This window comes from Dysidea avara, chromosome 1, assembly GCF_963678975.1.
Source record: "Dysidea avara chromosome 1, odDysAvar1.4, whole genome shotgun sequence".
Classification (NCBI taxonomy): domain Eukaryota; kingdom Metazoa; phylum Porifera; class Demospongiae; order Dictyoceratida; family Dysideidae; genus Dysidea; species Dysidea avara.
Window position 1 is genome coordinate 33,216,513 of NC_089272.1, and position 27,685 is coordinate 33,244,197.

Consider the following 27,685-nt stretch of genomic DNA (forward strand, 5'->3'; position numbering starts at 1 on the left):
GGGGGGGGGCAGCCCAAGGCACTAATCTCTTGAGTGGAGGTGTGTGAATTAGGGAGGCCTGGGGGCATACCCCCCCAGGAATTTTCTAAAATACTGCAATTTGGAGACATTTCCACATAAAATGCATGTAGCTATATATTTTATATACTGCCTTTATATATATATATACCTGTATATATAATATGGCTCTCTGCTAATGGAAAGGTTTGGGTAGGTTCAGACTACCAAGCACATGATGCACCCTCTCACAGTTGCATGCATGATAGAATAATAATGTTGCAACTAGGGCTGGGGGATAGTATGAACATATCGGAATATCGGGATAGTATCACTATTGTGTATCGCCTATCGTTTGAAAAATTACTATCGGACACTAATTAAGATGTAAAAATATGCAAATATTCATGCAAAAAAAACTTTTAAAAATAATATTTGAGAACAAAAGTCAGTCTAAAAAGGCTATTTAGTCTCTTAGTCAAAACATATCCATAAGTACATCCCTCCTTGCATATCTCTTTGAAGGTAATAAGTAGATTTTCACTATCGTTATACTATTGTCTATCGTGAACAGTGTCTTACTATCATTCGAACATTGAAAAATTCACTATCACCCAGCCTTAGTTGCAACTGGAAAATTTTGAAATTTGAATGATACGAGATTGAATCTGAGAGCATTTTCAATGGAAATTGTGTACCTGAATTAAGTATACCGGTACGGCAATAACTACATAAGTAGATGAACAAGCCTTTTAAACAGACCAATGCACTTCATTGTATGTATAGGTGCAGGCAAATTTAGAAAAATTCCAAAACAGAACCAACTTTTATGCTTACACTGAATGTTCTATTAGAGTAGTTAGAGGTGACTGTTCTATTAGATAGGGTCCGCAACGTGAAATTTTGACCTCCGAGAATCAACTACCAACTACTAAACCACCCGCAAATGCTAGGTTTGGTACCACTTAGAAAAAGTTTCGTTGCCACTAGAGCACACAGTAGCGATGCCAAAGTAACCCTCCCAGGTCAAACTGGTCTGGAATGGATCCAACTACTACCACACCAAATATCATTGAATTCCAAAATTGTTTGCCATCTGGCTGAGCTCGACAGCTGTAAAAAATTCGTCAAAAATGCCGATTTTATTCACTGACGGGAACTTTTACTAGCCAGATGTACTAGTTTACTTCAGTCTAAAAAGCTTGCTAGAACCATAGCTAGTAGCTTTCATTCGTAGGGTTGGTCTGGCAGCTCTTCTAGCGACCTCAAATTTGCCAAATGCCGATATCCACGAATTTTGCCGATATCGACCAATTTACAAAAGCTTGCACAGCACACGTGATGCTTTTCCTCTCTAAAGTCATGCTGCATCCTTGTTTAGTTATATTCTTCCATAGAGTGGCAATGGCGCTCTCTTATCCAGGCTAAAATCCATCGAAATTAGGCTATCAGTGTAGGTCACTGGTAGACCCTCAGAATTATTATTCTGTAAAGCATTATTATTATTATTAAATTCCCATCTCACCATTTGTCATCAATTTTAGGAAGTTTTACAAGTAAAACATGCTGGCTTGCCTATTTACATCTTTATTGGACGTTTCGATCACCTTCGTCTGTGTAGGTGCCTTTCTTCAGTCTCTTGAAAATGTCAGAGCACGCCAATTGGGTGCAACCATCAACACCGCTTGCTGCTTATTTTGTTTCATTGATTCCACAAAATTCCAGCAGAAATATTACATAACCCGACTGGAGTTAGTCTAGTTCTAATATCCACCTTCGGAACTCTCCACGAATGGAAATTCCGATTGTGGTTTTTGATAATCGGCATTTGCATTTCGTTAATCATTTGTATAAACATGTAGTTAAGATTACAATATTTAGAGCTAGACTAACTCCATTTTCGCTCTATTACATTTCTGATGGTTTTCCTGTCATTCTTGCGTGGAACCAATGAAACAAAATAAGCGTTAACTGGTATTGATGGTTGCGCCCAATTGGCGTGCTCTGACGTTTTCAAGACGCTGAAGAAAGCTGCCTACACAGACGAAGGTGATTGAATGGTCCAGCAAGGATGTAGAGTGGTAAACCAGCATGTTTGACATGTAAAACTTCCGAAAACTGATAACAAATGTGACCGGATTTGCGAAAAGGTACCTTTTTCACACACAAGATTTGACCCATTTTTTGAACTTTAAAGCTTCATAACTTTTCGATCATGACATATAATTACTTGAAATTTTCAATGAATGTAGCTAAAGTATCTGGCCACATTTTGATAGTAAGAGCAAGTTAATCAGCACAAGGAGTCAAGTGTTACATCATTTTGTTTGTTCGTATGTCAAATGTGTGGAAAAGGTACCTTTTCGCAAATCCGGTCACAAATGGTGAGATGGGCATTTCGATGGATTTTATCCTGGATAAGAGAGCCGCCAGTGCCACCCTATGGACGAATATAACTAAACAAAGATGCAGCATAACTGTAGAGAGGCAAAGCATCACGTTTGCTGTGCAAGATTTCTTTAACGGGTTGTAAATTAGTCGATATCGGCAAAATTCGTGGATATCGGCATTTGGCAGAATTTGAGGTAGCTAGAAGAGCTGCCAGATCAACCCTATGAATGAAAGCTACTGGCTATGGGTCTAGCAAGCTTTTGAGAAGTAAACTAACACATCTGGCTAGTAAAAGTTCCCGTCATTGAATAAAATCGGAATTTTTGACGAATTTTTGACAGCTGTCGAGCTCAGCCAGATGGCAAACAATTTTGGAATTCGATGATATTTGGTGTGGTAGTAGTTGGATCCATTCCAGACCAGTTTGACCTGGGAGGGTTACTTTGGCATCGCTACTGTGTGCTCTAGTGGCATCGAAACTTTGTTTGAGTCCGAAATTTCATTTTCGCGATGCTGCGGCTGGAAATTGCTCCAGACAATGCAGCCACTGATGGTTTAGTTTAGAGTACAGTTAATAAGAAAGGTTGAGGGTGCATATTGTAGCTTTAAAAGACATTTCCTTAAAGATATAGCAAAAAATCTCGTAATTTGTAAGCATATTCGCCGATTTGCATGACAAGACGTTAATGAAAAATAACACCAATCTGGCATTTTCTAAGTGGTACCTAGCCTAGCATTTGTAGGTGGTTTGGTAGTTGATTTTCGGAGGTCGAAATTTCACGTTGCGGACCCTATATCAGAGTATCTCGATCATGTACACCTCCAATGCTGATCCGGGTCCTTGTTGTATAACCTTTAGCATAAATCCACTAATAATGCCTTGGAAAGATGTTTATAAGGTGGTTTATGAGTATTTGTATTATTAGTGATCATATAATTATGCTAAGACAAAATTTCATTATAATCCTCAGCATATTGATCAAGTAAAGCCTAAAAGTGAGGGGGGGGGGGGCTTCAGCCCCCAAAGCCCACCCCCTAGATCCGCCCCTGACTGGATGTGTCCTGGGAATTGTTGCTACGGCTTTGAATTTCACGATGGTTTAGTAAGGCTGGAAAATGGTGCAAAGAGTATCTGAGAGTTTTGTAAATTAGGCCACTCCAAGTAGATTGTTATTATTTTATTTTTCAAAGTTATTTTAAGGGCTGTTGCTATTGTTCCGGTAGTCATGTGAATAAAAATACAACTGACAAAAAGAGGTCCTCAAATGAAATATAAAGGAAAACAAAATCTTGACTGAGCGGGAATCAAACCCAGGATCTCCAGTGCTTGAGCCCATGCAGAGTCCTAACCATTGCGCTACGTGGCTCCCAGCTACCCAACTCCTTCCTATATTATGTCTCTGAGTGGAGTAAATTGAAGATGAAGAAGAAATCAAAGCTGAACCCTAACCTAACCCTAATGCTAATACTATTTGCATCCCCTAAAGTTGAATGCTTGGGACAACCTACTAGATGCATGCCCTAAAGTCGAACACTCAGGGTAACCTACTAGATGCGTGTCCTAAAGTTGAATACTCAGGGAATAGCATACAACTAGTGTACTTGATATTGAGAAATAGTGAGAAATCTAGTGGACTGCCGAAATAATAGCCCTGACAAAATATTTCTGGCTGCCGGAACAATAGAAACTTCGTATTTTAAGAGGGGGCAGCATCAACCAAAGCTGTATAGTGTTCTTCAGTTACGCCCTGCACACGACATATATATATATATATATAGCAACACAAACACACATTAGCTACGTATGTACAAGTTGATTCCTACATTCTAGTTTCCGCCCTGGAAGTGGCACAAAATTTTCTTTAGAGATTTTCAAACAGAATTTTTGGTAGGGTCTAATTTTCAGACTGGACCAATGTGGACCGGACCAGACTTCTCTACTAAAATATGGACTGATGGACTGGACCACACGTCGGATCATGTGATTAGCAAAGCACGTGCCAATGCATGGATTAGACAACTTTTTTATTTGACTGTAACTTTGCCGGATAGCTACAGTTGCCAGTTACTTCGCCTGGCATCATAAAGTTCAGGAGGAAAGCTCTGCTGTTCGAACCACATGTGACTTTCATATTGAGTTGGCAACCTGAAGAGTCAGGAAGTGGTATATACACTTTTACATGCTGGGGCTATGAGCACCTGTATAAAATGCGAGGTGTTAATTGTGTTGATCAAGCCCATAAAATTTCTTTGACATGGAGAAGTTTATTGATGATATCTTATTTTCGGGAATGCATCACTAGCTATAGCATTCACAATAGTTATACACTTCATGTATGGATGTGGATTATGTTTAGTTAAATCATCAAAGAAAATCAACAAGAATCAAAAACAATGTTCTAAAGTTTTTAGTAGCATGAGAAAGTTGTCATTTGTCACCTTCATCATCAGACATCAAATTAAAAGTGGCAGTGCTATTGTGACATATCCTCTCTTCCTGCTTTTCAATTTTAAAATAGGTCAGTTCTCTCCCATCTGTTTTTATGTGCATAAAATGGTACCAATTTTTGCAGCAGTCACAAAAAATCATTTTGACATCATCTGCAGAATCACAAATATCCTTTTCCTTTTATGCTCTAACATATAAATACGGCACACAGAGTAAATATTAATGCTTTGCAGTTGTGGCTTCCATTTAGTGGTCTGCTTTGATGGAAAAGGAGTCAAACATCCTTCCTGCAGGAATTTCAAAAAATGTTGCCTAAGTTGACTTCCATCCTCATAGAGCAAGCCAGTAGGATCGATACCATGGAAAAGATAGTAGCAAACGCTATGGCATATAGGCCACAATCTGTACTGTTCTTTTACTACTGAATGCAAGCTTATCTGGTTGTGCTTGCTTTTAATGACATGATGAAATCTGCTTCTTAATCTCAAATGATAATTTGAGTACTTACTATCAAATACTTGTACATCTTCATTAAATTGGATTTCAACAGTTAACCAGTGGTAAAATGCTGGGCAATGAATTACTTGTATGTAAGAATAACCAGCTGCAGCTGCAAAGCAATTATACACAGGAAAAGCTAAAGTTTATCCAAGTTCAGGTGTTGACAACCCTTGAAAACTTGGAAACTTCGCAGAAAGAAGTTGGTTTGCTGCATCAACATGTCCATCTGTTAGCATTTCACCACCAGTAATTGCTTCATAAAGATGAATGTACTTTTCTTCCAAATCCTTTGGAAGTGTCTGCTCAGATGCTAACTGTTGACGTTTTCTAACATGTTTAGAAGGTCCTAATCCATTAGTTGAAGTGGTGGAACTTCCTGTAAGCTCTTTGGTAGAGCAAGAGACTTGCTCAGTTGATAACGTTTTTTGTTCTCTAACATGTTTTGAAGATCATGTTCTAGTTATTGAGGTGGTGGAATTTTCTGCACAATCTTAAAGCTCTTTAGTAGAATAATCTCTTTCAGCATCCTTGGCTGGGTCACTTTAGTTGGTTTGAAGTCACGTGACACCCATAAGGTCACGTGACAACCAGGTTCAAAAATATCATTCCAAAGTCTACGGCACGTCATCCCGTTCTCCCAACTTCCAGTATGTAGTTCATTCCCGGCTACAGTTATAGACACTGGGAAAAACACTGATTAACTGCCATGTTGAGTCTCAGGGTATGTAAGGCCTGTACTTTTGGCAGGAAATAGTAAACCTTGACAATTACTATCAAGTACTACCATGATACTTAATGGTATCTTGATATAACCTACCTCACATGATCACACATATGTAGCACACCCCTTAGTCAACGTACATTAGCTGTTGAATCTGGCACAGGAATTACATCATAATCACCAATCCTTGGCACCTTTCGACCTGATGTTTTGTCCTTTTTAGATCTAGTATTTCCTCTTAAAAGGGAAAGATTGATTTTCCTTGGTTGATTGTTGGTTACCTCAAGACCAATGCCACTAATTCTAACAGCCATTATGTGGTAGCACATTGAACTTGATGGACAGGAACAAGATTCTTTTGGAAGAAGGCAGACACAATGAGCATTCCCTCCTGTTCCTTCCACAGTAAATACACCACGTTTCTCATTATGAGAAATCTTCCCACTTGCAATGACTTCTCTGCAACACAATAAAAAATAATTAACATGGTTTACAAACCCTTAAACGATACCTTGCTCTAGACATTTGTGATGAAACAGGGGCTAAAGCTGTACTTATAGCACTAGTATCAGAATCTTGTAGTGGAGATTCCTGTGATTTGATTTCAGCCAGCTCATTGCTTGGATCATTCCTAATCTTGGAGACAATTTCTTCAGGGGAGGGAAACTGTTTTATCAACAATTCATCTGATGATCGAAGCAAAGTTGTAAATTCAAGCTTTAACTGATATTCACAAGTCCACAGTATCCCTGCTGCACCTCATTGTGGTAATGTAGTTGCAAGCAGTAAAGGTCATGCACTAATGAGTCAACTGGAACTTCCTTCCGCTGTTGGTACTGTTTTAGTACAGTGTTAAAGCCCTCTGACTGATTGGTTGTGACACCACTTAAAGGACTGTATACCTTTGCATTCTCCAGCACCCACCTACCAACAGTCCTGTTGACCTGAATAACAAGTACAACAAAATTATAGAACATAGTTGTAATTTTTATAAAAATGTCTACAATGGTACAGATTTGAAAATTTAAATGTAAACACAAGTGTCTAGAGCAAGGTATCATTTAAGGCTTTGAAAGTTTATGATAGCCAGTACTATACTGAATATTGTTGCCTAAAAATGTTACTAACCTTTGTGTGTGTGTGTGTGTGTGTGTGTGTGTGTGTGTGTGTGTGTGTGTGTGTGTATGTGTGTGTGTGTGTGTGTGTGTGTGTGTGTGTGTGTGTGTGTGTGTGTTTTGGCTACTGATAGTGGTACTCATACTGACAGTAGTGGCTATCGTATGTTGCAAAAGAAAATCAACATCTGGTGGTACACCACGAGTGCACAAGATGACTAAAGCCTCAATCAAACAATACCCAATGTTTCAGGAAACTGATCAATCAGATGAAGACTCATCACATTTGTATGATGAGCTGGATGATGATTATCTACTTTTAATTAATCCTAACCCTGCTTATCAGGAAACCCCAGAAAGGAAGCAATATGACAATTGTGATTATGTTGGTACTATAGAGGAGGAGATGAGTGAAGAAAGCTCAGATTATGTTCAACTTCGACAGGATTAGAATTTTGACCAAGCATGTATAGTTGTAATCTAGTACAATGTTCATGAAAGTATATTTCTTTCTTACTTTCATGTACTGATTATAACTATATAGTTGGCACTTATGGTATGGTGATGCAACTACGTACTGTATTGTTATCCCAAATAGCACTTTAATGATGATATATGGTACCAATAATGTTAGTAACACAGTTTCTCTAACTGCTCTAAATAACTGAAGTGGGGAACATTATATAATTATGTTTTTGAAGAGAACTTAAATGAAAGCTCTATTAGAACAGCTCAAAAAGAATAAAGAAAGGCTTCCTGCAGGGATTAGCAAAAATAGCACACTTGTGCCCATATTTGACCTTCGTTTGTTGACCTACACTCTGTTTTCATACTGTATATACTGCACCAAAAGCTATTGCTGCAACACAATTACAAAAAGACTGGCAAGAAATGTGCACGAAAATGTTGGAAATGTGTATATATATAGGGTTTAAACCAGGGACCTCCATACCTAATTCCCAAATCCTCTACCACCAAACCACAGATGGCAGTCACTGGTAAGCTGATCAGCTCACTTTACATCTACTTATAACTGAAATTTCTAATTGAATTCTACTCAATATTAAACATGATTAAAAGTTAACAAGAATATTTCAGAGATTGAAATACTGTTATCACCTAGCTGCATGCTCCACATACATCTCATTAATAAAAACGTTATTTGCATAATTTGAATGTGACCATTGTTTATTGTTACAACTTTGAATATCAGATATACGGTCATATACCACAGGAGAGTACAACGCCGCTAGATCCACCACAGGTCCATGGTGTGATGTACATGGTCATCATCCAACTTTATACACATATGCACATTACTATGTATTATGAATAACCATACTGTATGTACACATTAGAAATATCTCAACAACACATGTACAGTTATCCACTGCAGGCATTTTAATTGATGGGTCCCAGTTATTGTATGTTGCTAATAGCAACTAGAAACACCTAACTTCACAACCTCAATAACTAGCTAGTATCTTCACAGAATTGACAGAAATCACTTTAAAAATGCATTACTAAGGAATGACTATATATATATATATATATATATAGCATCCTACATGACTTATAATCCTGCAAACAATTTGGCACCCACATTAATGCATTCCCATGCATGCGCTCCCTTTATACTGTAGTTTAGTGCGCATGTATGGTAGTATATTATTGTGTAGCCAGATCACTTTTTTCTTTGTTGTGTTGAGGATGGGTATCTGTCCCCCGGCACACTAAAGAAAAAAGCAATCTGGCTATGTGAGACTACATATGCATACATGGCCTCATCGCCAATCAACACCAATTAACTTACAAATGGGGTGATTTGTTCAGGTAATGGAATGGTTAAAACTAAGTATTTAGACAATGATACATGTTATTTAATCAAAGAAAAGGACCAGGAACACTTGATTTAGCTATCAGAAGTCTCTTTATGCATATTTTTTAGACAGTAGGAATGGAATTATTATTTTGTAAACAGTGATTTGTCACCATTTGTCACACTTAATCACTCACAGAATTCAATGCATTAACTATGAAAAATTACTTTCTAATGTATTAGACAGTAAATTGACCATATCTCTGGAATCCTTCAAGATATCAAGCTGAAATTTTGATACAAGATAGATAAACACCCAGTGCCTCAATTTAGCTACAAAAGAGAAAACTGACAGTATGCCAAAAAGAATGATTTTACAAAATTGGGTCACATAATTTTATTATTGCAAATGCAATGCAATGCAAAAAAATAACAGCAGTGAATTAATCACATTTGAATGTACTGCACTTCCAGGGGCTTAGCCAGGATTTTTTGAAGGGGGGTTCCAGCACCAGCATTGAGTTACTAGAAGCAGGGTCTGGGGGCACAGCCCCAACCGCTGAGAGACTTTCAATATTTTAATAAATCAAAACTCAGCAAATTGCTATATTTTATGCAAAAAGTACATTAATTATGATGCATTAAGTGCCCCTGGCTAGTACTAGATAAAGTCACCTAGTGGAAACAGACAGCATAACACATAGAGACACATATAGTAATCTGTAAGTGATGGTTATATCTCACTGTGGTATAGGAACCATGAATCCACTGATACAAATGACAATCAAAACAATATAACTATACAAATATGCATAGCATGAATTCATTTTGCATAACACAAGTAATAAATTACTGGAGCTCTATATCTTTAAACACTGCACACCAAAGCTATAGCAGTATAAGGTCATGCTAAGTTTTGCATTTAATGTTGGAATGTCTGAAAAACTTCATATGGACATGGATATTTAAATGCATGTTCTATTAGAGTATACCTGACTGCTCTATTAGAGTATATCGATCTTTTAAACAAGTTTTGAAGAGGGCCCATGTTACCTCTGTAAATCCTTCCCTGAGAGATGAATGTAAGTTTTATCAATTGTTGTGCTGTGCCATTACACTATATTGCTCACTCATTTTGTCCTGCCACACTAAATGGTGTGTTAGGATCCTGCTTGCAGAAGTCTAAATTTTACAGGGGGGTTCCTGAACCCCCCCTCCCTACGCCCCTGACTTCTTATTTCTTCGCAAAAAATTTTTTCCGTTCAAGGTTGTGGTTTGCTAAGCAATTTCTCTTCCCTCATGTAACTTAATATTCTCCCCTGAAGAAAAAATCCTTTCAACAGGAGCTGAAGATGCAGGCACTTTGAGCTTAAATAGAGGATGGCTTTGAGCTACATGCTACACATTATTAATGGTAGTATTTGTAGGCATCAGTATCTTCAAAGAAAATGTTGGTTATAATGTCAATGCCTTTTTAGGATTGCTTAAGAAACTTTAAGGTAGGTCTAGTTCTTTTTTAACTAAATGTTTTAAAGGTTTCAATTTAGTTTTAGAACCAAAATAGACCATAGTTAGTTCTAGTGTACTAGAACTAGAATGCTGTACTAAAACTATTTAGCTCTATACTTAGAGCTAAAACAACACTAGAACTTACCGTGTGTATATGGAAATACTACTTCAGTGAAACCTGTGTATTAAGGACATCACCCAAAAGTATACTGATTATCAAGGTGTCCTAATTTTCCAGGTCAGTTTACAAGCTAATGGATACTTTGTGACCTCAACTAAGCATTCAGATTATGCATATGTCCAGTGTTCCTGATTAACAGGTTCCACTGTAATACTTTTCACATGCAGTTACAGTATTACCATGTCATGTGAGATGTAAATTATCATTAGGGTTTTAAAATGGTATATAGTATATATCAGAAGTTTGGCCTCTACATACTTAATGTCAAGATGATTAAGTTGGAATTATTCTAGATCTTGAGCATGGTGTCTCATAGTTCTGTACTTTTAGTTAACCGTATTTATTAAATTGTAGTGTATTTTGATCACTGTGTGACTGGCTTTTAGTATTTATTACATTACAAAATAGTTTGTTAAAACTATAGCCAAAAGGAGAAGACAATACTGTAGCATACATTTCAACATTATATGGCTAGATACAAGGTTTACAGTATCATAAACATGGTGCAGTTACTTTGCAGAACTCCTTTAGGTTGACAGGAAGAGGTAACTGGTCAATTTTGTCATACAGACCAATGGTAGCAGTGATGATAACATGACGGCAAATATCCTGCAAGCTCCTTGGTTTCCTTTTCAATATCAACACTTCATAGGCCTGATATACATACTCCTTACCATCCCATGGAACATACAGACATTCATGACTGGGATGAATCTTACCAAGTAACTGTGTGTTGGCTACTCTTCCATGTGGTAAATTAATGGGCACTTTTTGCCATGTCATAGCAGTTGAGATGTCACTACCAGTTAGTGTACGGCCGATGTATATTTCTTTAGTCCCATACAAATTGACAATGATATCATTAGCAACTAAAGAATTTACTGGTACTTCTCCATCAAAATATACACCCCATTCAAAGCCATCCTTATCTTCAATAGTTAAAGCTTCATAGTCACCGCTATATATGTGTTCATCACTACCATAGCAAATATGAAGATGCTTTTCTGAAGGCACAATATATCCTGGGATGATTTCATACTCATGCTCTCCTCTGCCAATATACAACACTTCTCCATTAGGAGCAACACCTGCAGCAATTGCATTAGGTGGAAGATGACCATCAGAAACGGTGACCCAATTTATTGTTGGATATGTAGAATAAGACAATTCTGGAACTTTGGTGGAGCATAGAAATTGAAATTTGTAGACTTCAAGTATCTTTCCATCATGTGGCACGTGAACTTTAATGCTTCTTACTGCTATTTGGCGATCTTGCACATCAGCATCTTCATCATACCAAGCTTGTCCAACTCCAAAAAGTGGACCATCAAAATCAGCTGGAAATTTACTTTTGTCATAATATCCCACCACTTTGCTCTCCTTGATAACAGAGGCTTCAACTCTGGCAGCAAAGGGAAGATAAGTTTTAGTAGCTCTTCCTATTTTGTCAGAGAGCACAACATCTTCAAGAAAATAACTTTTATCTTTTTCAGTGTAGCCTTCAAATGATTTCCAGTGAAAGATGGTAGAATTATCTCCAGGTAACACAACGTCATATCCTTCAGAAGTGCTCAACATTAACTCCTTCTCACTTGCATAATAGTCACAATATGTAAGGACTCCTTGTGAAGGTGTGATTACTCCAAACACAAACAGAGGCTTTTCATTCCAGTGTGCACGAGGGACAAGCTCACTATATCTGCCAATGTAGACTTTCTCACCTAAAGTACAAATACCAAAATCCATGCACAACATGGTTAGTATGTCAGTTACATAGGTATGGTATGTCATGAGGCCAAGAAAGCTGGAATGTCACCATATGCATGTTCCCGCAAGTAGGGACCCACCTATTATGCTTTTTACCTATTATGTATTGCTGTACTGCTCAAATATTCTGCCTATTACGCTCAAAAGTATGCTCAATATGCCTCAGTTCCCATGTTTTGTTAATAAATCTGCACTTCCTTTAGTGGCTACTATAAATTCTTCCTTGCATTTCACAGAAAATATCAACATACTCTAATAGAACAATCAACTCACTGATTGTTCTATTAGAGTTCCTGACTGTTCTATTAGAGTATATCAATCTTTATCTGTGTTATGCACAAGGAAGGATTTATAGTGTGGCACGAGTATTCTGTGTACTGTAGACTCTGGTTATTAGGCGCATGCACTTATAATTTTCGGAGGAATTATTTGTGAAATTTACTATGCTTGTTAAGCGCATGCGCTTATAAATTACGGTAAGGAATTTCTGCTAGGAGGGCATTAGTTGTGCTGACAAAGCGATTTGAACACTATGCAGTTAATAGTTTGCTTCAGTTGTGGAAACGGAAATCCTTAGAAGTCAGGTAGCTACAACTATTGTTATTACAGACAGCAGTATCTGCTAGACACGGACCTGTCAAGTGTGCTGTGACACATCTGATTTGTTCTGACAATTTTTTTGCTGCAATTCTATGTAGTATGAGGTTGCAGAGGCAATTTCAACCATATGCGCTTAACAAACAGGTGTCTAGCACAAGTCTACCAAATGCACTTAACAGGAAATATGCGCTTAATAACCATGTGCGCCTAATAACTGGAGTCTACGGTATTGTGATAGCACTATGCTCAATAGTTTTAGGTACTCCTAATTATATCAGCATGTTCAGTATAAAAGGCAATTTTGACTGCCATGAAGTGCTAATTCACAGAAATTTTGTCATAGCTATGGAGTAAACTAGAGCAAATACACATGCAACTGTTACTAAATTGTCATTTGGCCGCTTTTAAAATCACACTACAAAAAAAAGCAGCCAAATGGCAATTTGATAACAGTTGCATGTGTATTTGCTCTAGTTTTATTATATAGCTATAGCTAGATACAAAGAGAATGGGTAATACTGCATTCACTTGGCTGCAACTACCTCTCTTGCAAGAGCCACCATAAGAGATTATCTCAAAGTTTGATTCATTCATTCTTACGCTTAAACGAAAACAGCCTTGGGGCTGTAAAAAAAAGGTGTGCTGCCAAGCAAAGTAGAATCAATCAAAGCTTATTCAACATGACTGGTAAGAACAAGGATTGATATCAAGTTGTGGCCAAGTAGATTGGAATATTACTGTGATCAATCTGTTAAACAACTGGTAAGAACAAGGACTGATATCATACCCTATCGAGGTTGCAACACCGACAAGTACCTGCCTACTTGTACCAAACTACATTCCTTGGTTTTGCCACTTCATGTTCCAAGCTATGATGCAATACACACAATAACTGTTGAAGCTGTTGTGATTGTGATACGCTATCCCGAGCCAACTCGGGGCCAACCCGTGCCAGCCCACCTCTCCTTGTTGTGCCGTGCTGGACCCGGTTCAGCATGGATCAATTGATTCACACTGCAATTTGTTTCGAGCCGTGCTCTACCTGGGTTAGAGGGTAGTGTGAATGGGGTGTTAGAGTTAGTCATTCATGTAAATAACTCACGATAGTCGCGCGCCCTACTTTACTTGGCCGTACAACTCACTATCGTGAGTCTTGATATTCAATCTGTTTAATAGTAAAAGTCTATAATTTCATAGATCTAGTAATGGAATTCTATGTGCATTTGATGCTAAAAAATGTGCACTTTATTAGTATACTAGCATTGGTACCTGCCCTACGTGCAGGACCATTTCACATTTTCACATTAACCACAATAACATGAATCAATGCATTTAAAGATAATGTCCTAAAGCAACATGCATGGTGGTATCTTTCATACGAACCTTATTCTGCCATCATGCAAGCTCAATAGTTATGATGTGAACATGCCAGTTAACTGAACAGCAGAATTGCATGTAATAATTATCAAGACATATACAATTTATGTGGTGCTGCCCTATCATGCAGGCACTACATATAATGTGGTCAAAAAGAGTATACCGGCTGAGCTGTTTATCGTGCGGTTAGCAATGGAATGCAGCTGAAATCTTCTGTACATCATGGCCTTTATGCAGACAAAGGTACCTGCCCTAAGTGCAGGACCATTTCACAGTTTCACATTAACCACAACAGCATGTACGTATCAATGCACTATGAGGCATTAGGGATCATGTCCTAAAGTAGAATGCAAGGTGCATGAGCCTTATTCCACCATCATGCAAGCATAATAGTTAAAGTGATGTGAACATGGGGTTAACTAAACAACAGAATTGCATGTACTGTAAGCTAAACCAATAATTGTCAAGACATGTGCAAATTATGTGGTGCTGTCCTATTATGCAGGCACTGTAATAACACGGTCAACAAAGAGTATTTTAAAGCAGTTGTAGCTATATTGCAAGCAAAGATTTGAGCAAAATTAACTTAATACACAGGTACACACTTCCTGGATATAATTTTGGTAAATGGTTAATATCACAAAGAATTGGAGTTATAAACAGAAGGCACTTACTCTAAAAGAACACATGGGACAAACACACATACACCCAATTGGCCTGCCCATGCCTGCCGTATGCCTATCAAATGTGCTACTGTATACTTTTCCAACAGTCCATATGCTGTGAAGCAATACCAGGATGATGTGAACTTACTATGAGACAAAAGTTGAGTTGGAAAAAAGAAGCACCAAAAAGGTATATAAAATGAAAAAGTTTTGTCATTAGTGGGATTCGAACCCACACCCTACACAACAGTAGCCGCAACAGCTTCAGGGAGGTGCTTTACCAGCTGAGCTGTTGATCGTGTGGTTAGCAATGGATTGCAACTGAAGCTTTCTCTACATCATGGCCATAGTGGACGAAGGAATGCATGTAGAAGCTTGCAATACACTTTGCGACGTAGCCGGAAGGTGAACACTTTATTTTGCATGTGAATCATGTCAATATGTGCACAGATTGCAGAGTAATCATCGTTAATAGCTGACATATGAAAAAGTGTGTCACAAAAAAGTGGTGCTGAGAAGAAAGAATTGTCATGGGCTGGAATCAAACCCTGGGCTGCATGTAGAAGCTTGAAATACACTTTGCGACGTAGCCGGAAGGTGAACATTTTATTTTGCATGTGAATCATGTCAATATGTGCACAGATTGCAGAGTAATCATCGTTAATAGCTGACATATGAAAAAGTGTGTCACAAAAAAGTGGTGCTGAGAAGAAAGAATTATCATGGGCTGGAATCAAACCCTGGACTGCATGTAGAAGCTTGCAATACACTTTGCGACGTAGCCGGAAGGTGAACATTTTATTTCGCATGTGAATCATGTCAATTTTGTGCACAGATTGCAGAGTAATCATCGTTAATAGCTGACATATGAAAAAGTGTGCCACAAAAAAGTGGTGCTGAGAAGAAAAAAATTGTCATGGGCTGGAATCAAACCCTGGACTTTGGGTTAACAGTTCTATGTGCTAACGCTTGCTGTTTGTTCGTAGTTTTTACAGGAATGTAGCTCAAGTTTTCCTCTACACCAATGCCTTCAACGCTTTATAGAGAACGAACGGAAGCAGGTAGCGATTTGTAACAACAAACTTGGAGTTACCAGATGATGAGCACTTAATTTTGTTAAAGTCTCATGTCAATGCATGCTTTGGTTGTCGAGTTAGCGGTGTCACAAAGCAGACGGACAGATAGACAGACAGCTATATATAATATAAATTGCAATAATATTGGATTGATAGATGTACAATTCAATTATTAAATGTATTTCTTTAATAATCTTTATTGTGTGAAAAAAATGTGTGAGTAAAGAAACCACAAAGTCAGCTATAGGCTGAGGTTTAGGCCTTACACAGTACAGTTACAAGCAAGTTAACATGGAGTTACAAGGCTAGGACTGCTAAATAAGGTATTTCAGCAATATACTTGTCTTATTATAGTAACAATAGTGTCCAGTGCCTTCACCTGCCTATTCATGTACATTTGTCCTAATAGTGGATCTTTCTGGCTATAGCTTAATATGGCAGATGGAGTTACCATTCAACAACTAAATGTGTTTTGCACACTACAATGGCATTTACCTTACCATGGGTACATAAAGTAGACCATAAATTTCTGGAGCTTACATATTTGGCACAGTTACTGCAAATGTTAATGAGGTCACAAATACATGTGCCTAGTTACACTTAACAGATTAATTATTACATATGGTCTTTGTAAAGAGGTGGTCTTGTACAGAGGTGGTATTTGCGCAGAGGTAGTCTTTGTAACAAGGTGGTCTTATTGACCTTAGCCATCTTGCGATCTGAACACAGTGTGCATGGTTTTTGTACAGAGGTGCCTTTGCAACAAGATGGTCTTTATGAGGTAGCCACTAAGTAAGAGTTTTACTTTAGTATATAAAGATTTGACCTTTCAACCCACTTTTGCTTATCCTTCCCTCTTCCCACACTTTGATAATTGATTTGTCCCCTCTGGTTTGGAGTTCTTGAAGCCTACCGGTTTTATCAAGACGTCTTCAATTTGCTTGTGTACTGAATCATCAATACGTGGAATGAATTAAAGCTTGAAGAATTTTCAGAAGAGACATTCTAGCAGGTTGTTATATCGGAGAGTCTCGTTCACATAGCCACATACTGCATGCAACATAAAGTGTGAATATATTTGCCAGGATATTGTAGGCTTACAGTATAGCAAGGATTAGAGTAGGCTAGCAAGGATTATGCCAGCATACAGTAATAGGACAATTTTAAAAACCATGAATTAAATTTTTATTAGCAATGTGCCAACTGAAAGATAGCAATGAACATGATACACACTATTATACTGCATTTCATATCAAAACACATGCTACTCTTCTTTGTTGATAATTTACACTTTGCAGAAACAAGACTAATGGAGCAGTCATTTACTCTAATACAACAGTCAGGAACTAGTGATAAAAAAGTTAGCTTTTGAGCATAATAAGCTTGATTTATTAGCATTGCTGAACAGCATAAATGTGACTGAGTCAGGGAAAAACCCCCATGACAGCAGATTTGATTTTTCACCAAGAACACAAAGCTACATGAATAAACTATCAAATTCATAATCAAAATCAGCTAGACTAGACTTGAGTGATGTGCTTTTGCTGGCTGCTTTTTCCAAGCACAGTGGCAATCCATACAAGAGGTCTGGGCAGCCAGGGGAAGGCTGTGTGCGGCTGTACAACTCCATGGTGTTGAATAAAGACCTGTGCTGTAAATGTGCTTTCATTTTAGCCAGTTTTGAGACCTGTACTAACTTGGCCTAATTCATCCCTACGCCTTCCTCTTTAATTGTTCAAAAAGTCCTCTTTAATTTTTCAAAACAGTTCCTTGCCCGCCTCCAGCCCACCCCTTTTGGAGCTCGTCTGGTAGAGTCAACATCAAGTTAAAACTATCTACAATGGCAGGAAATTTAAGTGTTAGCTACTTCTACTGTGGATGTTCTTGAAGGTAAGAAATTGGTGGGTGCATTCAATGGCTGGGATCTCATCTCCAACCACAGACTTGCTTGTTCAGTCTGTACTAGAAGGGCTTAAGAGATTACTTGCTAAACCAGTCAAAATGAAAGCTCCATTACAGTGGAGATGCTAACAGCTATTGTACAGGATGCCTCAAAGAAGAAGTCCCTGATGGAAATCCATTTAGTAATTATATGTTTACTGGCTTTTGTGGGATTCTTCAGATATGATGAGATAGTAAGCATTAAATCATGTGATGTCAGGATTTTCCCAGACCACATGGTAATTCAAATACCTCAGAGTAAGACCGACCAACTGCGACAGGGCGATGAAGTGGTAATATCAAGGTCTGGATCCATCATTTTCCCAGTGGCTATGATAGAACACTACATTAACAGAGCCAACATCAACCTGAGTAGTGAGCAATTTCTATTCAGGCCAATAGTCAATGCCAAAACTCCAAGGCTTAGGGATGATGGCAAGCTATCTTACTCTAGATTCAGTGAGCTATTGAAGGAGAAACTGACTGACCTCGGCTTCCAAGCTGCAGAGTTCAGCCCCCAGTCTCAGGGCCGGGGGAGCTAAGAAAGCAGCAGAGATGGGAGTACCAGACCGGATATTTAAAAGACATGGTCGATGGAGATCTGAGAATGCGAAAGATGGTTATGGGCAAGACTCATTGAAGACCCGGATGCTGGTTACTGAGCAGTTGGGTCTGTGATAACAGGGACTGAGGGTAGATTTTGTGTTGTTACTCTGTGTATTTTTTTTCCCTTTTTCATTACAACCCCACTCTTTGTGACTCTAGCAGTGTTTTTTCGGTAATCATTTTTACCATACGTAGTTGTAAGCAGTGTTTGGTAATAATTAATATGGTAGCCGCACATAGCAGCTACGTAAGCCCAATAAGGTGATGTATGGTGGGTGGGGTTAAGGTTATTGAGTGCGAGAAAGGAGGAATGGGACACAAAGGAGGATATTGGTAAGTCCATGAAGAAAGCATTGTACATACTGCGGTATGCCAAATGGCACCTATCAGGCTAAAGCAATGCCGAACAGTGAAAAAATCAAGCCTGTAGCCTTAGCTGTTATCAAGATACGCTTGTCTGAAGGCATCAGTCAGTCAGTTACTCAGTTAGCCAGTCAGTAGAAAATTCTGTTGATTACTTAAAAACAAAATCCGTAGCAACTTGTTGAAAGTGTTTTGAGTCAATCTGAAAGCTTGTTTGCTTTACCTAACCAATGCTGTATTGTCATCGTCAGGGAAAACTGAAGCTGGTTTTTGGGTGATGTTTTTTTGTGGGCCACGTCTACTCCTTTTTTGTCCCTACTACAGTGTTATTGTACTGTACGATAATGCACTGACTGCAGTGCAATATACAGATATTGCACTGGCTGTGCTTTTGCATTGCACAAGTGCTGGCAGCCGAGACTACTCACCTAATAGGTGGAAAGATGCCTCACAGATTACTCGAATTCTTTTATAGCCTGACATGTAAAAGTAGATTGTGGGCCATAATGTCACCAATACATATCATTAGTAATGTTTACCAAGCAGCCAATGGTGATTGAAGAAGCCAACGCAGTGGCCACAACTCTAGTCTACATATATAAAAACATGCTCATACACCTTACCAGTTTGGTGCCAGTTTAAACTGTATTACAATGACTATTATATTCTAAATAACAGACTACTCACCATTATGCTCGATTGTGGCAACCACTTTTTGTCATGCCACCAGATTCGATTTTAGCCAGTGTGGATAGTAAGAATTAGACCAATATTGTTTAGTAGTTAGGTTTTGTTTACTTAAACCGTCTATTAGCTGCACTTTTTTTTGCTCGAGAGAATCACTACGGGCGGTTGAGTGACCACGTATGCTAAGCAATACATGATGAGAGTCTAACAACGAATGCAGGTTAGTGCTATATAGCCCATAGCGTCCTAGCTTTCAATATCTCAGGTGGCTGCGGTACTGTAGAGAGAAGATAGCCTAGAGGGAGAGCTATGTCACTGCAACGTTCAGCTCTGTCACCCACAATCAATGTTAGAAACCTAGCCTTTATAAGGGTTGCAGCTGTCTGTCTAGTCTATCTATTTAGGTGAGTGGTACATAACAGTTATACAATGTGCACTCATGCTCTGCCTGTATAAATGCACTCACCTTTGGGCCTGACTGCCCTCAGGCTCATGCGTTTAGTGTAAGTGGCCAATTATTGACCGGCACCTATTATTGACTTGCACGTTACCAATTATCGATCATGCATTTACGGAATTACTGTATTACGGTTAGTTCCATAATCCGTAATCGCGAGATGAACAGCTCAGTGTGTTGCCGCATTCCTTAGTAGTCTTTTCATGTGTATAGACACTCTTTTATTCATGCCTGAGTGAAACCTGATGCTAGAATTTTGTTTTTCACAGGGTGAAGATGCAGCATGGAAGGGACCCTTGACCAAAACGGGTGACAACCGACCAAAACGGGTGACAACTGCTAACACTCAACACTTTGATACTCACTTGAAAACAAGGAAGGAGACCCTACATGTATTTGTTGTATTTGTGATCAGAAAGACCAACAATAAGTCCAACTATGAACAAATCTTCATAAGAAGTTTATGCAATCACGTGCGCTGTTATAAAAGGCATGGAGAAGCAAGTACCCGTCACAAAGCTGGCACAGTCATGGCTAAATAGTAGTTGTTGTAGACAAGTGTAATGTAAACCACTTCTCATTGTTCTTGGTTTGATACAGCTGGTTTTAGATTCACTTTTGTCAATAACTCATCTGCAACATTCAGAAAGGACATGAAACTTGGTGGGTTAGTACACTAGTAGGTACTGAATAACATTATAATAAGTAGAATAGGACAGGGTTTTGTTATATAGCCAGCAGTAGCTGGGTGGTCAATAATTGTGCAATTTCAAATGTATGGCTGGTCGATAATAGGTGCTGGTGGTCGATAAATGACAACTTATGCAGTCTCGGTCTAGCACACAGAACGTTTAAGTGGAATGGCCCATGTGATTCAGACTAATTTTATGACACAGCTGAAGGAGAGTGGCGAAAACTGGGAGGCACCATCAAAGAGTTATGATTGGAAGGACCAAACTTGGTCGATGATTGGCCACCTACGCTATATCAGGCAGAGCACTTGTGCCCGTTGTGTAACTATAAAGTAACCTGTTACCAACAAATTACTTTCTATATTGTAATCAACTAAGAACTGTTTCCCATGTAAAATACCTCAGTGTTTTATTAGACTCAAAACTAAACTTTAATAAACACATAGAAGTTATCTGTAAAAAAGAAAACAGTGTTTTAGCACTTCTTAAACATAATTTATATCATTGCAACTCTCAAGTATGAAGCCAAGCTTATATTCAGTATGTGCAACATATGCCTCAACAGTTTGGGCACCATACACCAGGTGCAACATCAATAAATATTAGAAAGCATTCAACGACAAGCAGCTAGATTTGTAGTAACTAACTATGACTTTACGAGTAGCTACGTAGTACCCTTAACCATCTTAACTGGTCTAGCCTAGAAGCAAGAAGAAAAGTAAACAGACTGATCATGTTTTATAAGATTCTTCGAGGACTTGTAATGCTCAATTTACCATCTGAATTGTCCCCTCTTACATCTATCACCAGAGGCCATGACAGAAGATGTCAGATACCATTTTCAAGGATAAATGTTCATAAATTTAGTTTCTTTCCAGCCACTATTAGGTTATGGAACAGCCTACCTGATCAAATTGTTAACTTAGAAACCATTGGAAGATTTCGTAACTCTGTTAATGATTATGTGATCAACAACTATGTAACTTACTCAATAATCACTTATACTTAATTAATTGTACTTAATTATTTATACCTACTGTATTTAGCATATTGCATGTACGTATATTCTTTTAGAGTCCTGCAATAATAATAATAATATTGTCCTTCAGAATAACTTCACGAATCACACTACAGCAGTCACGCGTGAAGTTTCAAATTACAAGTCCAATTTCAAATCACAAAATGATTTCAGATCACGTACAGATTGCGAAGGTGTCACCATAGATAGGGTCCGCAAAATGAAAAATCAACTTTTATAAATTGATTCCCCTACCATTGTGGGATGTTCATTGTAGCATACCATTGCTGGATCCACCATGAAACCAGAAGCACGATTGTTGTCTTCACAGAAGTATCGAATTTTATATCTCATGTAGCGTAAAATTTATTTTTTAAATTTCGTGCTCCACACAGATGACCGGATGAAACTTGTTACTTAGCCAGATCTTATCTGGAGTTGTTATAGTTAAATAGTAAACACAGCAATAAGCACATGATTTGTTTGATTCCCAGCACAGGGCTGCTTTCTTACAAAAATCACAAAAACAAAGCACGATTTTTCAAATTCAAGTTACCCTACCAGCCACGACAAGTAAAGCCAAATATTCTTCATAGTATTCTGATAAGGTTGGGTGCATAGTCTATCCATGCTGTTAGTCTGGAAAGGATCTGAGACTTCTCACCATCTGGGTGATGAGCATCAAAAATTTCATGTTTCATTTCACAGGATTCTCTCAATGACACTGAAGTCCCTTCCAGCACTTCTGATGCCGCACTGATCACCTAATTTTGCTTAGAATGATGATAAAAGATGGACCAAAATGTTTGGAATTAGTACCTGCAGTCATTTTTTTCTGTGATTTCATATGATGTAGTATTCTAGCAGCTTGCCAGGAGCCCCACCTAACTCGATTTGAAAATGAAAGATTTCGTGCTTTTTTTCAATTTATTTTAGAGTTTTTTGGAACTGTAGGATGATCTAGTAAAGATTTGAAGCCACTACGGAGCATGAGAGGTGAAGTCAGTTTAGCTGCATCCAGTGGTCTAGAACTTCTAATGACGCGTGGAGAGTACTGATGAAATAATAATAGACAACGACTGGCACCAATTGTCCAGGGATATCTTTTGCCATCGTTCCAGTCCGTCATTGATGGGTATTGTGGCTGCAGAAGTATTAGAAATGGCTAGAAGGCACAATATAATTCCCTAATGTTGATTGATTGATTGATTAATTAATTAATTTATTATTTTATATTCACAACAATCGGCATAGTACCGTTCCTCCTTGTTGGAGTGATACAAAAATACAAAAACAAGAACAACTAACTAAGCATACAAGAATATACAAGATAAACACAAAGCAAGACAATAGCATACATTACACCACCCACACACAAAAAAATGGCTTTTCGCACAGCCATGAAAATCTCTAAATAAATGAAGTTCTTTAATATCAGATGGCAAGGAATTCCACAAATGAGTGGCTTTGTATCGAAAAAATCTTTGCGTAAATGTTAAATTAAACCTGATCATGTTGGCAAAATAAGGAGCAGTCCTAGTGTTGTAATTAGTCATGTTACCAAACTGAATTGGAGGAAGAAGTGGAATCCCTCTTGTGGAGTGGTACTGATGAAATAATGGTACCTTATCACAATATTGTAGAGAATATTTGGTTTTTTTTTTTGTCTTGGCTGGTAGAGCAGTTTGAATTCAAAAATTGTGACCGGGCCTGCAAAAACAGGGAATGTGGGCACAAACTACACCCCATCACTCTACAGGTTATATCTCAGTACTGGAAAAGTATATTTCCATTCTGTAACTTGCATCATGATGCCAATAAAATGCTTACTATGAGCGGAAAATTGTAATGCCATAGCATAATGGTACAAAAAGTTATGAGTGATGAAATTGTGAAAAGGTAGGCAAAAATCATGTACCCACATGCCCTATTATCACAGGCCCGGTCACAATTCGTGTTTCGTTTTGTAATATTTGAAAGAAAGCATTCCTGTGCCGCAAATTTAGCAAATCATTTGCTTGCTGTGTGTACTTTTTAACTACAGCAACTTTAGATAAGATCTGGCTAAGTAGCAAAGTTTCATCCAGTCCTTTGTGTGGAGCACAAAAAATTATAAAAAGGAAGTGGTTACTGAACCGAAAGGTTTTTATTTTTTTTTGCGTCTAGTAGTTTCCCCCCGAGCATTTGACTTTAGGGGATGCGTCTAGTAGTTGCTTCAAGATTTTGACTTTAGGGCCATGAAAAGTAGGATTAGCATTAGGGTTAGAGTCGGGTTCAGTTTTGGTTTCTTCTTCACCTTTAGGTTATGTTCTATATATACTGAGATTACTACTTGTCAGAGTAACATATAGGAAAGTAAGGGAGGTGGATAGCTAGCAGTGGTAGCACACTTGCCTAAAGCTCCAATAGTCCAGGGTTCGAGCCCCAGCAGAGTTTTGTGGTTTTCCTTTTTCATTTAGTGACCTTTTTTTTTTTGTCTAAGTTTTACTGTCGGTTCAATAACCAGTACGGCGTATCCACTGCCTTTTGAAAATAAATTTTGCACCTCGTGAGATTAAAAAGTGATATTTCTGTGAAGACAAGTTAGACAACAAACGGCGTGCATCCGGTTTCATGGTGGATCTAGCATATACTACGATGAACACCCCACATTGTAGGGGGATCGATTTGTAAAACTTGATTTTTCGGTTTGCGGACCCTACCACAGAATAATAGATATTAGAGCCTACGGAAACGTAGGCTGTAGCTAATATCTATGGTGTTGCACCCCGGATCGGTTTCGAGACAACACGACGGACACTGATCGACTCACCGTTCACATTAACTCCAGCGCACACTGTTCCAAGAGGAATGTCTCCTTTCCTCGTTGTTACCATGCGATAAGTCATTGCTCTAACGTCGGTTCTAACTTTCTCAGAGTCGAGGAACGTTCGTTCTAATTAATGTCAACCAATTTAGTGGGCGTGGTCGTTGTACGTAGCGAGGTCACTAGTTTATTTATTTATTAAGTCTTTACAGCACAAGTTTATATGACAGTGTGTTTCACTGGGTGATTCATCCTAATTTCACCAGTCCTAGCTATCGATGCCAGTAGCTATGACACCTTTTCAAATAATTTACAACTATACTTAACCTATAAGTATAATTAACTGTTTTGCTGCGTGCGGTTTCTTTTTTTTCCTGGGCATTTACCAGGTGTGCTGACTACCCAGTACAATAAATAAATAAGCTAGAGTGTACCAAGTGGAAGCATGGTGGAAGATAATTTAGAGGCGCCTAGTACAGTTCAGGTGATATTAGCTATGATATAAACTGGGGTGCCTATAGCTAGAAGGTTTGTCACCGACGTGGATTCTTATGAATTCACCAAATTTCTATACCGTAAAACTTACAATTGCCATTTTACCAAAGGCTACGGCTCAGTAGCTAGCTATCCCAAATTAGTAGGCTGGCACAGTGATCCTGTGGCTTGTGTAGCTACCATGCACTGCAGTGGCTATCATATATGCTTAGATAAGATCCCATTTTTGTCAGTGAAGCCTCTATTTAATGCTGGGACCAACTGATCAGTTTGATGAAATTTTACTTAAGGCCACCAATTGTAGATTCCTTGTTTCCTGTCACCCTCCTGCATGGTAATGTGGCAAGAGGTTGCTCGCCGTTGAATGAGTGTGTTCAATGACTGGACACTGAACCACTTAAGTATGACTTGAGAACAACTGATAAAAGTACAAGGGTACAACATATTTATACAGAACAGGTTACTAAGCAACACAATATGAATGGAAACATGCCATGTTACTCCAATATTTTAAAAAGGCACAAAATCTGACCCAAGAAACTATTGTCATATTTCACTCACATCTGTAGTCTGCAAAACAATGGAACATATTTTAGTAAGCCAAATTATGAAGCATTTAGAAGACCAAAACATCCTATCAGAAAGCCAGTTTGGTTTCATATCCAAACACTGCTGCGAGTCTCAACTATTTATTACCATTAATGATATTGCTAAACGCATGGACAACAACCATCAAGTTGATGCTGCAATGTTATAGTTAGACTTCTCCAAAGCATTCGATAAAGTAGCACATTCAAGACTCCTATACAAATTAGAATATTATGGAATTAGAGGAAACATGTTACATTGGCTGAAATTGTTTCTCCACGGTCGGACACAACAAGTTGTAGTGGAATGCTCCAAATCATCTATTTGTGAAGTGACATCTGGTGTCCCTCAGGGGTCTGTACTTGGCCTGTACTGTTCTTAATTTATATCAATGACATTGCTATGAACACCAAAAGTGAAATACGACTGTTTGCAGATGATATATTACTAGTTATAGCAACACCAAATGACCATCACATTCCGCAGAATTATCTAAATTCTTTAACCAAATGAGCAAGCGACTGGCTGATGGAGTTCAGTATTCCTCAATGTAACATTTTACAAATAACATTACATCACAACAAAAGCAGCTTTACATACAAAATGTCCAACATCCCACTCAATACAGTATAGGAACATAACTATCTAGGTATCCGTCTTCATCACAGATTATCCTGGAACCCCCATATCAACTATATTTGCAGCAAGGCTAACCAACTTCTTGGCTTCTAAAAAGGACCTTGCACACTGCACCAATAGAAATTAAAGACCATCTATACAAACAACTATTACTACCATCCATTGAGTACTGTTCAGCCATCTGGGATCCCTACCACAACACACGTATATACAAACTTGGAATGATCCAGCATCGGGCTGCTCGGTTTGTTCTAAACAAACCGTGGTTCAGATCTAGTGAGCAACAACATGACAGTGTAACAGATATGCCTAGTCTTCAAGACAGAAGGACAATGACTCGACTTACTTTGCTATTCGAAATTTTGAGAAGGTTAATAGTCATACCCGGTCGTTGTATACCTCCATCAGTTCCAGTATCATACACTCGTTCCAACCACCCCCTCAAGCTATTTCACTTACCAACAAGAATCGATGTTTACAGATACTCTTTCTTACCATGAACAATTATTCAATGGAACCAACTACCTATCTCTGATATTGACAAGATTGACATTGTCACTTTTAAGAACAATCTGATTGGTATTGTGTGTAATTGTAATGGACGTTAGCGTGTTTCCCCTGGTGGGCTATGCTAATTACAGGTTTTTGCAATTGAATTCGTCGCCTTTGCAATTGAATTCGTCCCGTTTGCAATTGAATTCGTCGGTATATATTGCAATTGAATTCGTCGGTATTGCAATTGAATTCGTCCCGTTTGCAATTGAATTCGTCGGTTTTGCAATTGAATTCGTCGCTTTTGCAGTTGAATTAGTCGGTTTTGCAATAGAATTCGTCGCGTTTGCATTACAATTCGTCATAAACAAAACGGCTCCAAGAAACCAACCCGTTCATTAAGAGATGAACTATTTATGCCTTGGAGAGTTACACTTGAGACACTAGAAGGTAATTGAAGCTGGTAGTACGTAAAGTTGATAGCTGTCTACAAGTTAATTAGCTTGCTCGCGAGTGACCACACCCATCGCGAATGGCGCAGTAGAGTTTGGAATGTTGTTGGAGAGGCTGTAGAGGAAGAATTATTGCCTTATAAAGAGTTGTTTACTACTGTTGTACTTGAACAAGTTCTTGTAGCAGCTGCTACATCATGTTTTCATGTTTGCTCCAGCTGCCATTCTTGTTATGGACGAATTTAACTGCAAAAGCGACGAATTCAATTGCAAAAGCGACG

The 27,685-nt window shown here is 38.3% G+C and overlaps 1 protein-coding gene across 1 annotated transcript; it reads right to left on the reverse strand.

The window, feature by feature from the left end:
• Nucleotides 1-11,041: 11,041 nt before the first annotated feature.
• LOC136249803 (uncharacterized) lies at nt 11,042-24,890 on the reverse strand. Its single transcript, XM_066041929.1, has 2 exons — nt 24,745-24,890; nt 11,042-12,404 (listed from the first exon to the last, which is right to left on the reverse strand). The coding sequence occupies exons 1-2, from the start codon at nt 24,818-24,820 to the stop codon at nt 11,176-11,178; spliced, it is 1,305 nt and encodes a 434-aa protein (XP_065898001.1). The 5' UTR covers nt 24,821-24,890; the 3' UTR covers nt 11,042-11,175.
• Between the last annotated feature and the right edge of the window lie 2,795 nt (nt 24,891-27,685).

Bases quoted from the DNA above. Each gene is read 5' to 3' on its own strand.
- LOC136249803 (XM_066041929.1), bottom strand. From the start codon at position 24,820: ATGACTTATCGCATGGTAACAACGAGGAAAGGAGACATTCCTCTTGGA. The intron at 12,405-24,744 runs GTGAGTCGATCA...TTTGTACTTTAG, and splicing joins CGCTGGAGTTAATGTGAACG to GTGAGAAAGTCTACATTGGC.